The sequence below is a fragment of the Nannobrachium achirus genome (assembly GCF_963921795.1).
Source record: "Nannobrachium achirus genome assembly, chromosome: 2".
In the NCBI taxonomy this organism is placed as follows: domain Eukaryota; kingdom Metazoa; phylum Chordata; class Actinopteri; order Myctophiformes; family Myctophidae; genus Nannobrachium; species Nannobrachium achirus.
In genome coordinates, this window is record NC_137811.1 from 15,625,181 (window position 1) to 15,642,348 (window position 17,168).

The window sequence follows — 17,168 nt, forward strand, 5'->3', positions numbered from 1 at the left end:
CAACAGAAAAAAACAAAAGCAGACCTAATCCCTTCACCTTTGCAAACTTTTCTTCCTTGCGAGCTTTTCTTCTAGCCTTTCTTTCTGCTTTGTGATAGTCCCCTCTGGACAGCACGGTCATCTTGTTGTCCTTAAACGATTTGACGTCTGAGCGTTCCATGAATCGCTTGGATGACTCCTCTGTGTCAAAATACAGGAACGCTGAACCCTTACATTGCAGCTGCAGGGTTTTCCTCACCTTAATTGATTCCACGGGGCCTTTCCCATCCAGCCACTCCTGGATCTCATCAAGGGTCGTCTCTATTGGAAAACCTTCGACGTACACACATTTGCGTCTGACGGCATCTTTGTATTCGTCATTTAGTTCCGGTAAGGGTTTATCAGGAGACCTCCTGACTTTAGTCTTGTCATCGCTGACTTCCAGAAGTCCGGTGTTTGACTTTTGAAGAGCTGACGCGATCACATCGGGGTCTGTGGTTAAACACTGAAGTCTGTTAAACTTGAGCATGGTTTCCAAAGTCACCCAGCCGTCATCGAGCTGCAGCTGCTCCTTGAGAAACCTGTCTCTCGGAAGGTTGTGGTCGCCGAAGTAGTACTCGATCTGCCGAGCCACTTTCTTCTCAACTGAAGACATCTCTTCTTGGGTTGCTGCCATGGTTGTTTGTTGACGATCACTTGGTTGATTCTAACAACTTCTAACAACAACTGTTCACTTCTCACCCGTTCGTGTCTGGACGTTCCATGCACTAGAAAGCCTGTGGCATGCTACAGAACACAACGAGGATCAAATCTAAAACGGATGGCTTTTAAACCACGTCAACCATCAATGACATCAGTTGTCGATGACATACCTGACTTATCACTCCAAATTCGGGCAAGATTACATCAATATGACATCACAGTGCTGATGTCATTAACCTCATTGGCCTGGACTCCATATTTGGGCAATCAATGTACACCGTTTAGAAGTGTGTTCAGCCATTTGAACCTCAGCTGAATTAGGTGAATGCTGGGAACAAGACCTCAGGAAAAGACAACAAGTGACCACGGCGATGTGCCATGACAACCTCGGTGGCAAAACGCGCACCGGAAGTTGGCAGTGAATGAAGCCGGCTAGATCAGCTCATGAACAAACACTATTTATGAACATCTGAGACCTTTGTCATATAATCGGTTCAGGAATATTAGAGAAGAAATATCACTGGTATTTTTATATTCACTTGCTTTTTGATGTGCACATCACATCATTTTATTGAGGGATCTAAACAGCGGCAGGGATCGTTTCTGTCTCGGAGGTATCGCGAGATTTTGTTTCCAGACGGGAAATGGAGGACAGTCTCACGATACTAGCTAGATAAGACAGAAACATACTTTGTGCTCTTTAGATACCTCAATAAAATTATACAGTGTACACACTGAAAAGCAACACAGCTGTGTGACATGTTTTATTTTATTTTCCTGAGCCGAGTATCTTATAAAGGTCTCTGAGCCGAGTATCTTATAAAGGTCTCTGAGCCGAGTATCTTATAAAGGTCTCTATCGTTCAGAAATAGTGTTTGCTCATAAGCTGTCCTAGACTCCAATGTTATTCACAGAACTTCCGGTGTGAGTTCGTCACCGAATCTGCCAGCTGGACTCGAGGGGTAGAGATAATGACGTCATGGTGTCTTTTCCTTTCGTCTTGTTCCTAGGGTGAGTGGTGGTGTTAATTCACCCTTTGTCAAGTCCCGCCCATTGTCCTGCCCCTCTCCACACCCATTGGTTGCTGTGTCTTGGTGGGACATTCAGTGGGACATTCCATCCACTGCCATGTTAATTCAGTTGCTTCATATTGTTATTCTGTGGGCTCAATTCTAATTTCAAACTTTGTTTCAGTCAATTGGAGCTGCTCAGTGGTAGCATAGTGAATCAGCATGTTTTTAAATGTTTTTATTTCTCCAAAAATTATGTTTTAGCTAATTCAACATAAAAAAGGCGGAACCAGGGCGGGACAAGGCAGATAGAGCCTGCTGGTTCGTCAGTCGGGGACCAACCAGGAGGCTAACAAAGGGTGAATTATCTCATGCTACAAAGTAACGGGCGAATTGAGACGTCCCCACAGCAGTAGTTCTGATAAAGTTGTGTCAGGTACACAACATTTCGGTCTTTTCTCGTTACTGTTATTTATTTTGTCTTGGCACCAGCGACCACTTGGTCTGCAACATTAATACAGCTGCATTGTGCTACGATCAGATGTCATCAGACTTTTAATCCTCCCAATGAAAATAAGCAGTCTGCCATCATTTAGTTAACGGATTCATTGTTTTTAACACATCGCCTACCAGGTATTAATTAAAGGGATATTTGTTGTTATCAGGCCCTCCAGACCCAGGGCCTCTCCCCATACACATCCATTGTAACTTCAAACTCCATTTTTACCATGATAGATTCACTAAAAAACACCCATTATTTTTTTCTGGTGACTCATAATACCCTCCTAATACATGAGCAGGCCATGTTTTTTCGATAACCCTTTTCATTTATTTTTAATAATTCATTTTTGTATTACATTTTTTCCATTTTCCCAGAGAATTATTAAAAATCAATGAAAAAAGCTATCGAAAAAACACAGCCTGCTCACGTATTAGGAGGGTATTATGAGTCACCAGAAAAGAATAATGTGTGTTTTTAATGAATCTATCCTAGTTAAAATGGAGTTTGAAGTTACAATGGGTGTGTATGGTGAGCGACCGTGGAGGAAAAGGGCCTGATAACAGTCACATCAAATATCTAAATATTGAATCAAGCAACTTAAAAACTGTTCAGGGTGTTCATAAAAGCCTGATGAGACAATAAAATGACCAAAAGTTTTTTTTTTAAAGTGAAATATCCCTTTAATGAATTTATCGTCCACTGCCAGGTTTCATATTACTATTGCATTGTATTGTTTTTTATTTTCTTTTTCTTTCCTTCTTTTTTTTAAGATTTGTTTTGGGGCTTTTTGCATTTATTTATAGGACCGTAGACTGACAGGAAATGGCGAGAGAGAGGTCGTTGCGATCGCGACACGCTGTCAGGCATCAGATATTTTGTGGTATGCTACCGGGCACCCCTGGTTAACGTGGTTTTTAAAGCAGCACTTGAAAAGAATCCTTTTTTTTATATAACGACTCGTCGAGAAGTCACTTTCAACTCCCGACTCGACTTCGACTACATAAATCCTGAGTCGGAGACAGTTATAATATTTAACCAATGAAATATAATATTAACAAGATGCTTTATACTGTAAATATAATGTATCAGTTAGTTATGTCGCCCATATAATATGGAGAGCTTTTGAAATTGTAGTATAATTTTGTACTTTTTTTCTCTCTTTTTGTAACCTCATGGCTATGATCCATTTTCCCTGGTGAGTAGCCGAAACGTGTCAGTTTGTCATGACTGCTGCTGCGCTAAAGAAAGGACTGCAAAAGAGAATTCGCCTTTTGAGTGCAGACTGTTTCTATAGACTGTTCGCTGAGACTCTGCACCCCCCTGTCCTTCTCTTAATCAGTTGACAGTAGATCACACTCAGCTCGGGCCTCCTGTCCCCTGGTATCTTGAAAAGGACAGTCTTCGCTCTTCACAACCTTTGCCACCGGGAAATCATCGTTTCCTTCTAGCAATCGCTTCTTTGGGCGTGGCAGTGCATCCTCCTCCTCACCATTTTCCTTGGCCACTGGGAAATCATCATTTCCTTCTAGCAATCGCTTCTTTGGTCTTGACGGGGCGTCCTTCACCTCGTCGCTTTCAAACGTAGCCTTCTTGCCGCGGTACCGCGTTCTCGTGTCAGAATCTCTGCCAGCCCTTCCCTTTTGGCCTCTTCTTCCTCGGCCACTTCCTCTTCCTCTACCGCTTCCTCCTTTATTCCTTCTGCTGGACATCTCCTGCTGGGCCTCGATTATCTTCCTCAACGCTTCTTTCTGCTCATCTCCCTCGAGTACCTGCCACACAACCTCACTGCCCTTTACCTGCAAAGTCCCTCCGTTTGCTTCCTTTGCCTTATCAAAAGCCTCCTTTGCGTTGCCGTCGAAGAGGAGGGTGCCCTCCTTGGAACCCCTCACAAAATCGACCCATCTAACCGTCCCGTGGCCGGAGAACAGTTCCTTGAAATCCTCTCTTGAAAGCTGCCCAAGTTCTCCTGAGAACTTCAGTAAGCTAAACGTCTGTGCATCCAAAAGCAGACTTAACTCCTTCCCCTCTACGTGCTTTTCTTCCTTCTCCTGTCTAGTTCTAGCATTCTTTTCTGCTTTGTGCTGTTGTCGCTCCTCTGTTTTCTTTGCGTGATAGTCTCCTCTGGACAGCACGAACATCTCGTTGTCCTTAAACGATTTGACGTCTGAACGTTCTATGAATCTTTTGGATGACTCCTCTGTGTCAAAAAACAGGAACACTGAACCCTTAAATTGCCCCTGCAGGGTTCTCCTCATCTTAATTGATTGCACGGGGCCTTTCCCATCCAGCCACTCCTGGATCTCATCGAGGGTCGTCTCTAATGGAAAGCCTTTGACGTACACAGATTTGTGTCGGACGGCTTCATTGTATTCGTCATTTAGTTCCGGTAAGGGTTTATCAGGAGACCTCCTGACTTTAGTCTTGTCATCGCTGACCTCCAGAAGCCCGGTGTTTGACTTTTGAAGAGCTGACGCGATCACATCGGGGTCTGTGGTTAAACACTGAAGTCTGTTAAACTTGAGCAAGGTTTCCAAAGTCACCCAGCCGTCATCGAGCTGCAGCTGCTCCTTGAGAAACCTGTCTCTCGGAAGGTTGTTGTCACTGAAGTAGTACTCGATCTGCCGAGCCACTTTCTTCTCAACTGAAGACATCTCTTCTTGGGTTGCTGCCATGGTTGTTTGTTGACGATCGCGACTCTCAGAAACTTGGTTGATTCTAACCAAATGTTCACTTCTCACCTGTGCGTGTCTGGACGTCTTGCTAGGTATCCCGCAGCATGTTACAGAACACAATGAGGATCCAATCTAAAACGGATAGCTTTTAAGCGTCAACCATCAATGACATCAGTTGTCGATGACATATATCTGACTTATGACTTCAAATTCGGGCTAGATTACATCAATATGTCATCACAGTGCTGATTCATTAACCTCCGTGGCTTGGACTCCATATTTGGGCAATCCTGACATGGAACTCCATAAATGAGCATAAAAGGAACACAAACAAGGGAATTAATTTCCTTGGCCTACTGGCAGTGTGCACAAGACACGATATTTGGCAATGATCGGTCCAGTGGGGTGTGACACGCGCACAAACAATAATTGATTGTGATTTTGTTAGTGGTGTTTTTAGTATCTTAGTATTCATTTATAAATCATAAGTAGTTTTAGATTTAGTTTTAAGAAATGTTGTTAATTTGTGCATTTTATTCACGTTTTGTTGAATGACAACAAAAGCTATCTTGTCCAGAACCACCAATCTGACCGATATGCCCATATGGGCATGTCCATAATGCCCACATATGGGCATAATATGCCCATTTATGGGCATTATGGACATACGGTATATGAAGATCCTTGATGTCATGAGTGTATTATACTCATGACATCAAGGATCTTCATACATAAAGGGATCTCCATATATGGGCACACAAGTTCTATGACGTTAGTCTTGTGTGACCGCAGCTTTTGCTACTGCATACATAGGGACAGTAGTGTCGGTACTGCATATATAGGGACAGTAGTGTTAGTACTGCATACATAGGGACATACACACCAAGTCAAGCGTAGGAGCAGTTAGTACCACTCAAAGAATCACAACCAGTGTGAAGTGAGCGGTGCTATTTATGAGTTCATTAAGCGTCTCTCGAAGCTTGGCCCATGTGGGATGGGGTGGAACATACATAAATACAGACAGACGTGGAACATATGTACACACAGACAAAGCCAGATGTAGGACCGGTCAGCACCGCTCAAAAAACAGTTGTACAATCAATTGTTTCAATATGAAACTTGCAACTACTAATAAAAATCACACCCGTGTGAAGTGAGCGGTGATGATGATGATAGACCTAAATTACTTCACAGGATAGGGACATACGACATCAGTGTCTGTATTCCATCCTTTCTCTAGTTATGATCCGCTGAAAAAAGCTCCCTTTGATGAAAACGCAATGTGGGAGTAGAATCCTAGATATATCAATTGTTCAGAATTTGCCATCATTGGTCTTGCCGGACAAACAATTTACAGATGAGTTAGGCCTAAGTCCGATAAAAAAAAAAAGCCTAAAAAAATTAAGTGGGGCGAATTTGAGCGGCAGTGGAGCACCCTTCACCAATTAAAACGGGATTGTTCCCGACGTTGACGTGACACTCAACGCGCCCGCCGGAGCCGGGGGGTAATATAACCAATTTGAAAATTACCCCTAAAACGTAAGGTTTTTCTGGAAAACATATTACTCAGCCTTTGTAGCTGCTAGAAACTAAATTGCAAATCTATTTGATAGCTTAAACCTTTGGCTTTCATAGAAAACTCTCAGAAAACTTGAAAAAAAAAAGAAATGTTGCTACATACTGTACATGTACTGTTCTACACAAAAATTAGTCCCTGATGAGTCCCACACAAAAATGAGTCCCTGCGTCACTCGCGGGTGCAGGAGACCGCAGTCTGCAACTAGAACTGCACTCTGTCAAGGTGCCAACTTGCGCCTTGTGCACAAGTAGGCCACGTGTGGCCTACTTGTGCGCCAGCAGAGCGTGCCATGAGGTGCGCTCATCACTGGCATCACCAGGAATGCTGGTCCCTCATTGGCTGTTAATGATGATGTTGCCAGAAATGCTGGTCCCTGATTGGGCTACGGGCTTAAACACACACAGCTATACCTACCTACCTACACAGGCGAACGCAGTACTTGCACGCTCTGCTGGCGCAAGTAATAAAGCAATGAAAAGACCAATTGACGTGTTATGGGGTCAATGGTGGCCAAAAGTAAAACTCCACACCTCATCTTGTGTGTGTGTGTTGTGTGTGTGTGTCCGTCCAGACAAGGCCGGCGGGAACACGTTTGCGAAGGACTTTGAGGAGGGGAGTGTGAAACTGCAGGAGTTGGTCGGCTTCCTGGAGACGGAGTTGACGACGAGACCCCCCCTGCTGGAAGCGCTGGGAAATGCAGACATCTTCTACGAGGCGCAGTACAAGGAGGTGAAGATTGTAGCCAATGTGAGTACAACTATTAATGTTCCTCTGACACGTCAGAATCTTTAGGTCTAGAATTATTGAATGCTTTAACCAGTGAAAAATAGCAGATATACAAGCTCACAGCGCGGCACAGAGTGCCGTTCTGCGAGCTTGTAGATCTGCTATTTTTGAAAAAGTCGTGAAAATGTGTGCAAATCTTTGAATGTATGTATTTTCAAAGCGAACGTTTGTAACTCAAATTTTGCTTCTGGGGGGGGGGGGTCCCTGGTACTAAATACGTGGCCAAATACATATCATTTTGGGGGTCCTTCACATGAAAAGGTTTGAGAACCACTGACATTGTAGTCTCTCAAGAACAGACTAACTGAGCTCATTTAAGTGAAAAACACCTTTTATTTGACTATGGCTGGTCAGATGACATAGAAACATAGATTTTTCAAAAATAGCAGATCTACAAGCTCGCAGCGCGGCACTCGGTGCTGCGCTGTGAGCTTGTATATCTGCTATTTTTCAATAGTTAAAGCATGAAATAATAATACACTATAATGTGTACCCGTTCTAAACGGGTTAATGTGGTGTTGAGCAGAGCCAGACCCATACGTCGACCATTATTTGAATTACTTTTAAGTCCAGCGTCCCTATTTTGGACATGTCATTATGACAGAGTGCTCAAAAATACAAGCTCAACATGTCACATTGTGATGTGTTGTGTGCTTGTAGATCTGCTATTTGTGCTTTTTAACTAGAGGTTCAGGCTGCTATAAGGCCTTCACACCGCCGTTCCGACCGATATGTCTTGATTAATTGTGTCTGGGGCTTTTTTGTACCAGTTATACCCGTCTTGTGTGTGTCCTTTTTGTGCCCATATATGGAGATATCTGTTTCTGTCTACCCATGTTCCTTTTTAGACGCATTATTATATGGAGATACCTGATTAGTATATGCCCATACGCCTAGGTATATTGGCATGCCCAAATATGGGTGTATTGGTTGACTCTGGACAACACCATATCCCAACGACTTGGCAGCGGGCAGCTGCACTCTCTCGAGTCCTTGCCGATGTCCGCACCGAGTTTGAAGTCGTCTGTCCCATATATGGTCATAGCGTATTGGATCTGTGACTCTGGATAATGGATATATATATATATATATATATATATATATATATATATATATATATATGGACATATCGGGTAGGTTAATGGTTTTGTCTGAGTCAGAGTGACAAGCCTATATATGGGCATATCGGGTTTGTTTATGGTTATGTTTGAGTCAATGACAATCCTATATATGGGCATATCGAGTTTGTTTATGGTTTTGCCTGAGTCAGAGTGGCGTGGCCGTGGTCCACAGGCCGCTACTCCCAGTAGCACATGTTCTATGTAGAATAATGTTGTTCTGGGAATCTCCAAAATCAGGATCAGACACAAAAATCAGGTGTCTGTCAGTGTTCAGTCAAACCTCGATACTTATTTAAACTGTCTATGTCTTGTTCAGGCTGTGTCTGTCTATGGGCATACTGTTTGACAAGATTATGTCTGTCTATGACCAGGCAGGCTACTGTATGTCTGTCTATAACCTGGCCATGTCTGTCTATCACACCAGTGCAGGGGTTCTCAATCTTTTTGAACAAAATGCCTCAAATCATGAACACAGCTTGCGTTTATCATGAAACTTTGCATGCACATTCCCACCAGGTCAACCCTTTTTACATTGGCCTGTTACAGAGCCACCAGCAGGTCCACTTTTGCTAAACGGATTGTTTTGTAGAATTTGCCTCAAATCATGCATGCAGCGTCCGATTGCCGTGAAAGGCCGAAGAAGACATGGCACCCCTTTCATATTGGCCTATTATAGAGGGTATGCATGTGACATCATCATACTCGGAAGTTATACGGGAACGCCTACTGAGTGGCAAAAAACTACTTTCTGGCCTTGACAGCCCATAGACGGGTTTCTTGTTTACAAACATTGAGACTAAATGCACAGGTGACTGTATCATGTAATCAATTCCGTCCAATCCCCAAACCTGTTGTTTTGGGGAGCGCTGGTTTCATTGGCTAATTTTGGTTTGATGAATTCCTAAATGTTAACCTGAAATTTGTACCATCATTCTAGCATTTATCATTCTGACTTTTCCATTTGGTACCTTTTGGATTTTATAATGACATCTACATGCTGGAATGCGGCAGTGATGTGTTTTGAGCTGATAGATCTGCTGCTTTTGCTATAAAAAAAAAAAAAAAAAAAAAAAAAGAATCCTGAAAAGTAACAGTTGTTTTCTTTCTTTCTTTCGGGTCTGAAAGTGATTGTTGTTGTTGCCTGATAGCGCTTTGGCTTCTCATACTTTCCTTCCATTTATAGCATCTTGTGTTTCTAATCCTTTGTGACTCTGTTTAGACTGTGGTTTTGCTATGGTCTGACAGGGGTGTTGGTGGGATGACCCTAGGGCTGTCACAATTATTACATAATTGTCTAATCGCAATTATTTGACATAATCGCAATTATTTTGTGATAATCGTCATAATCGTTTACATGTTGAAAAATGTTTATGTTCAAACATTAAAAAAGCAGATCTACAAGCTCACAACGTGTCGCGATGCGACGCGTTGTGAGCTTGTAGATAGGCTGTTTTCTATAACAATGTCCTTTTTTAAAGTGCGAAGTTGTCAAATATGTCCTCAATTTCTTTGTATGTTTATTTATTTATGTCATAGTTGCCATGTGCAAACTTCAAAAGCCTACAAGCCAAACAGAAATGTAATTGTCAATGAAAAAACACAATTAAATCGTTAATCGCAATTATTTGAGTGACAATTAAGCATCATGTAAAATGTCATAATCGTAACAGCCCTACACAATACGTTTCGGCCCGTGGGCCTTCCTCAGCGTTTAACTGTCCGTGGACAAATACATATCCTTTTGGGGGTCCTTGACATGCCAACGTTTGAGAACCACTGATATAGCAACGTATGTTTTTCAGAAAACTGATTTAGAAGCCTATTATTTGGGGTCTTGCCTCATGCTAGAATGCAGAATAGATACAGACCTCCTGGTAGGCTCGTGTCTCCCTGCATTTGCAAAACAGTCAATGGAAGCCCGTGGACCAGCTCATGAACACTATTTCTTGACTGATGACCTTTGTAAAGTAATCACTTCTGGAAAATCAAAGAAGACACTAGGACTGACCTTGATTAGTCGACTAATCGATCGAAATGGGTCTTAGTCGACTAACAATCTTAGTCGAATAATGTATTTATTTTTTTCTTCTTTTTTTGCATGATTCAACTGAGAGATTGGCCTAATTTGGTTGGGAAAAATAGTAAAGAAATAGGGTATATCTCCCGATTTATATCCTATTACCAGTAATCTAATACACACTATTCATGTAAAGGTGCTTAATTTCTGTGCAACAACAGTAGGCCTATAGATGCTTTCTTGTTTAGAGCCAACCTAGCACATCTTTTTCTGCGTTTTTGGCACTAAATGTGTCAATCGCTCTCTCTCTCTCTCAGGCCTACAACGCCTTCGCCAACCGCGTGGCGAGTCTGAAGAGGAAGTTGGACATCTTGAAGGACTCTCTCCCGGGGCCAGAGGACTCGCCCATCCCCTCCCCCTCCGAGGACGCCCCGTCCCCGACCGGCTCCGACTCGCCCTACCTGGGCCTGGGCTCCGCCGGGCGCGACGTGGAACTGGACCCCGAGCTGGACGGCAAGGCCATGGACGACGGGGACGTCCCCAGCAGAGACACAGAGGACATGGACATGTCCGACGAGGACGCCGACAGCTTCGGCCTTCCAGGTGAGCCACACACACGTTTCTTGTAAAAAATGTCAAGTGTCAATTAGGGCATTCAGAACGGGTACACACTTTTGTGTATCATTATTTTATGTTTTATCTATTGAAAAATAGCAGATGTGCCGCGATGCAAGCTTGTAGATCTGCTATTTTTGAAAAATAGTGAAAATTTGAATTTTGACCCGATTCTATAAGTGTCTTTTGAATCCTTCTTAGATTTTTTGAAAAACCTATGTTTCTATGTCAGCAATCTGGCCAGCCATCTTCAAAGAAAAAGTCCTTTTCACTTAACTGGAGCTCAGCATTATTTTGGGGGGGTCCCCAGATGATTAACTTAATGTGCAACATTTTCTCACTCAACAGTAAACACACCACCATCATAACGTTTAAGTGTATAGAGGGTATCTGCACATTTCTAAAGTGACAATTTGAGGGCTTTTTAATACCTCTAAATGACAAATTAAATATTGGTCAAATTGTCAAATATTAGAGAGAAATTGTGAAAATAGCCGATCTACAGTACATGCTCACAACGCCTGTAGATCTGCTATTTTCACAATAGAACCGTATTATACAAAATGTAATGTCTCAACTCTTAGTGTTCGTCAGGGAAGGGGGTCCCCAGTTAAAATATGATTATTTTGGGGGTCGCGGCCTGAAAAGGTTGAGGAGCACTGAATTAGGGGTACAGGAAAAAATCGATCCGAACTCGCATTTCTAACATGGTAAGATTCAGAATCGATTCTCATTTTCCAAAAATCAATATTAGATATTATGATTTTTATGATTTTTTTTTTTTATGATTTTTTTATTACAATTTTTTTATTAGATATTATGTTGTGTTTGTACAAGTTAAAAAAAATGTGTGCACGCATGAATAAATCAGACATTGTTGTCTTGGATTTACCTTTGTGTGTTTACAATAATTGCAATAAGTCGATGAAACCTTTATAAAAGATACGTAAATGTACTCTGCTTTCATGCCAGCAGACTGGAGTAGATCCTGATATCCTATGAATTGAATACAGAATCATTTTGAATCGATAATCGTTTTTAAAATCGGAAAATAATCGTTTCTGAATCTAATCGAATTCTGTTCGCCCAGTTGTCACGTTTTATAATGAGAGTATCGAAGTCGATTGTTTGTTTTTGGAACGTGGTTGTTTATATGCCACGATGCTATTGAGACCCCTATGGCTGGAGGTCTTCAACCGGGGGTCCGGGACCCCAAGGGGTTCCTCAGAGCTGCTACAGAGTTAAAGGGGAAGACCACCCATTTTCAATATTGAACTATGTCATTAATATACCTTAGAGGAGTTGTGTGGAAATAGAAAAAAGTTCCCCCCCCCTTCTGTGTTGCCTAGAACTGGAGGATTGATTTTGGGGTTTGTATTGTAGTACAAGTACAACGGTGTGATGTCATCACATTGTACTTTACAATACAATAGAGAAAAGAAAAGATGAGTGTTAAAATGTTTTCAATTACTGCTTTCTATTGTTTTAGCGATTTTACTATTTTGATTTCAGTGGTTGGGGGCATGCGTACAAGTGGCTAAATATGACACAATAAGCTGGCAATTTCTTTATTACTGTTTACACCAGCCCCCATAAGTCACATCTGACCATGAAAGATTGCAGTGTATCATGGGAAATGGTCTTATTATGTCCAAAAAGACATATTTAGCCACTTGCATGCATGCCCCCAACCTGGGGGCATGCATGCAAATCAAAATCGTTAAAACCACAAAAAAGCTAGAAAGAAGTAAGTGAAAACATTTTAACGCTCATCTTTTCTTTTCTCTAATGATTATGTAAAATATGAACCCTTGTTGTAAAAAAAACTAAAGTTGTCCTTTAACATCAACGTGTCCTTCTCAACAGCGGAGGACAAAAAGGACAAGATGGCCGCTGCCACCGCCGTTTCCAAGGCGACTGCGGCGGCAAAGCTACTGGGCGTGTCCTCCAAGCTGACGCTGCCGGCCACGCCCATCCGGGTTCCCAAAGCCTCCAGCTCCTCCTCCACCCCCCCGCCCCCCTCCCCCAGCCCCTCCCCCTCCACACTCAACCCCGCCTCCCTGGGCGTCAACCTGGCCAACGTGGACCTGGGCAAGATCAGCTCCATCCTCAGCTCCATCACCTCCGCCATGAAGAACACGGGTATGGATTGGACGGGACGGTTTTGAAGTGTTTTTTTTACAACAGAATCTTCTCTTCCGGGGGTCCCTGGCATGACACTTTTCCAGATTGGGGTCCGCGGCAAAATGCATGTATCAACTCATTCACTGCCGAGAATTTCCCATTTTTTTGTATCTTTTTAACATGCAGCTTTTTTTGTCCGTGTTCGAGATCAGACCGGATCTTACTAGAGATAGGCTGTGACCACTTTTAATGTTTGATCAGTCTTGCCTCTTTCTCTTCGCCCCAGCAGGTAGCCCAGCCCCCCGCCCCTCCCCCGGAACGCCCACCACCCCCTCTGGCCAATCGGCAGCCTCCAAAGGGGCCCCGCCCAGTCCCGCCCTGGCCAGCATCCTCTCGCGAGTGGACATCTCGCGTGAAGGGCTCCTCAGTGCCCTGTCCAAGACCCACACACCTGGTGAGACGCGCGCGCGCGCGCGCACACACACACACACACACACACACACACACACACACACACACACACACACACACACTTAAAGGGATATTTCACTTTCAAAAAAACGTTTGGTCATCAGACCTTTTTGAACACCCTGGACAGATTTGAATTTGCTTGATTCAATATTTAGATATTTGATGTAAATGTGTATGGGCAGGTCCTCTGCCCATACACACCATTGTAACTTCAAACTTCATTTTAACCAGGATAGATTCATTAAAAACATCCATTATTTTTTTCTGGTGACTCATACTACCACTTCCAAGCCCCGGCAGAACCCCCTGAACCCCGGTACTGCCGTGCAATCAGCGTTTTATTTACAAACATGTTTTAAAAAACAAACACACCAAATGATAAACAACGCGCGCGGGTCGTTCAGTGCAAGCCAGCAGGACGTGCACACACTACGTGTTTGGGCGGCCACTTACTTAGAAGCTGCTGCTGGCTGTATTTCTGCCGTTCATTTGCATGGAGCGAGATGGGGTAATCCGCGAGAAAAAACAGCGTTCGAAAGTACATTACGTCCTCGTCGCACGCACATCGATCTAATTCCATGTATTCCACTCATTCCGAAGCCTTGATTTCGCCTGTCGTCTGGTCGAAAAAGACGAGGGGATGGGCTAAGCCAGGCTGCCGCACACACAGTGCAAAGGAACGTAATGGCCGCTCGTGGAGCCAGTGGCAGAGCCAGCCGATGACGTCATCACGTTTCTGACGTGATCCTATTGCACAACGTCTCTTAAAGAGACAGAGCACGACCTGCGACTGTATTTTTCAAAAAATTATGATTAATTTCATAAATTACGGGAAAGTACGGGAATAGACGAACGGCTAATTGGAGGTCGAGGCAAGTACGGGCAAGTGCGGACGGCTTTGAAGGTGTTAATAATGTTTTATTAGTGGCCAAGGCCACGAAGTGGCAAATGGCCACTCATTGATATTGGACTTCATCATTACTATTATTATTATTATTCTTCCACCACTTTTGCTCTAGCGGCTAGACCGTGCAGTCGCTTTTTACGAAACTCGGCAGTATGGCAGAGGACTATGCCAAACGGCTAAAACGCGAAGCTCGCAACAATCGGCCAAAGGGTGGCGCTGTAGGAAGCCTTCGAAAGTGCAAACTTTGAACTGGTGTAGCTCATGCCCTGTTTCAGGTACAGCAATGAAACCTGTATACACTTATGCGTCTCCTCATGCCGAACAACTTTTACGCTCTGACTTTTGACCTCTGACCTTTACCTCTCCCACAATTTTGAATTATATGAAAAACAGTCAAAATCTATCTCCTCCTGGGATTTTCGCGTAACGTGCGCGAAACTTTTTTTACATGAACTTTGGACCAACACGGTCATCGCACAGCGGCCGGATTTTCTTTAAAGCGAAACATTATGTTTTAATAATTCACTCAATGTTGCAGTTTTATGCAAATTATTCTTCTGCCTCTAAATCATACATGCAAAGTGACACGTTCATGGCATTTGGCAAATATGTAGAGAGTTAGTCCAAATATCACTGAAAGCAATCTTACTCCAATTGGCCAAAGGGGGGGCGCTATACGAAGCGTTTGAAAACTCAAACTTTAAAGGGGCATAAGTCATGCCTCGTTTCGTTTAAAGACATGCAACTTGGTTACACACGTGCCTTGACTCAAGCGGAAGCCATCCGTGTCTTTGTTAAGTAAGCTTCGTCCATAGATTTTCCGCCATTTTGAGCAGTTTGTAAAACACTTAAACCCGCTTTTATTCCGGAACTTTCGCGTCACGTGCACAGAACTTTTTTTACATGAACTTTGGACCAACATCTAAAGATCTGTCAGATCGGATTTTTTAAAAATTGAAACATGCATTTTTAATAATTTAATCAATATTGCAAGTTGTATGCAAATTATTCTTCTGCCTCTAAAACAAACATTTAAAGTAATATTTTCTCACTGTGCAGAGCTGTGCATAGCTCACCTGGTAAGGCCTTTGTCTATCATTCCAGAAGTCCCCTGTTCAAGCCTTACCTCATGCATTTAAAATACATTTTACAACATTTTGCCGTGAAAACCCTGGTACTGCAACTGAACATGGCAACCCGACCAAACATGGCAACCTTCTTAAGCAAGGGTATAAATAGTGGTTGAGTTGAGGCCACTCCCCCCCTCTCAGATTGTTTGGAAGCCGCATGGTGCTGGTGGTTGCTGCTACTCACTGCTACATTATGCAGCAGCTGCAGGTCTGTACACTGTTCATTATTCCAACAACTATTCCAATTTCTAACAGTTTCATTCATTATACTTACCCATACTATAATTTGGCTTTTAGATTTACCTCACCTGACCATACCTACCTGATCCACTCGATACACTGGCTGTGTGTGATGGAGGAACAATGTGACTTGGTAAGCTGACCATGTGCTCTGAAATGTTATGTTGTTTTTGGTTTTGGGATCTAAATGTTAAACGATTTCTTTTGGAATGTAATGCTTGTATGTTAGCTGCAACGTTGATTATTGAATTGATGTATTTTGAGTTTAATGCCAATGCCTAGTTGGGCAGATTAATGGAATTATTTTGTTTCAAGCCTGTAGTGCAGCAGATTATTTGAATTTGTTGTTTTTCTATTCATTTGGCCTTTTTCTTTGATCCAGGCCAGGTTTATTGCCTAGAACTGAATCTGAAAGATGGCGAGCCTGCAGAAAGACTGACACAATCCTGTCTGACCTATGGTTATGGGTAGGAAAAAGCAGCCGCAGTGACACTCATTCCTAGTTTGATTTGATTTTGAAGTAATGACTTTGAGTTTCTTTATAAATAATGATGTTTGAGTGCATTCATTTATTCATTTATTGTTTCAAACCATGCAGGGGAAGCTCAGCCTCACACCTGAAGCCCATCTGACAATCAGCTGACAATCAGTACCAGCTCCCAGATTGCTTCATTGAAGCCAAAGAAAGGCAGTGTAAGTGGGTTCATTATTCTGAACTGTGTGGAACGGGCAGATTGAACACCTCTTCTCTACCTTGTGGCTCAACTGTAATTATTCTGAAGCTCACCTCATTTCTCTCTCCCTCCCCCACCTAGGCTGGCTGGGTTCCAACACCCCCCAATTGGAATCCATAGTCTGCTCTGCCCACAGGACAGCAGCCCTATGTGAGCCCCTAAAGTTCCAAGTTTTGACCCCCAGCCGCCTTCCCCTCAACGTTTTTCAATAAAAACAATTTAAGTTTAGTTAAGTCTGACTCTGCTAGGCACTTACAGAAAATAATGCTGCTACAATATTTTGCAATTGCAAATCCTTTGTGTAAATAAACTGAAATTCATACTATTGCATGACTATTTCTTTATCATGTTTCACAAGCATCTGGGTCTACAATGCCAGTGGTGTAAAAGTAACTGAGTACATTTACTCAAATACTATCCTTAGTATAATTTTGAGGTATTTTATACTTCACTTGTATACTCTTACTTCTAGGCTACTCCAGTAAATGCTCATGCGTTGCATTGCATTGTGAGCTTGTAGATCTGCTATTTAAAAAAAATGTCAAGTTGATGCCAATACCTTTGTACTTTCATTCAGTA

At 42.7% G+C, this 17,168-nt stretch overlaps 2 protein-coding genes across 2 annotated transcripts in view; one reads left to right on the top strand and one right to left on the bottom strand.

The window, feature by feature from the left end:
* Window positions 1–17,168, top strand: part of rprd2b (regulation of nuclear pre-mRNA domain containing 2b) — a 62,417-nt gene that overhangs the window by 22,802 nt on the left and 22,447 nt on the right. Inside the window, 4 exon segments of the mRNA XM_080740003.1 lie at window positions 7,016–7,191; window positions 10,686–10,971; window positions 12,850–13,125; window positions 13,397–13,561. Of these exon segments, the coding sequence (XP_080596129.1) occupies window positions 7,016–7,191; window positions 10,686–10,971; window positions 12,850–13,125; window positions 13,397–13,561 (903 nt within the window).
* LOC308307914 (lupus La protein homolog) lies at window positions 3,525–4,865 on the bottom strand (the record flags this gene model as incomplete). The annotated part of the gene is made up of 1 exon (XM_080753245.1): window positions 3,525–4,865. One exon carries the CDS (start codon window positions 4,863–4,865, stop codon window positions 3,525–3,527), a length of 1,341 nt encoding a protein of 446 aa, XP_080609371.1.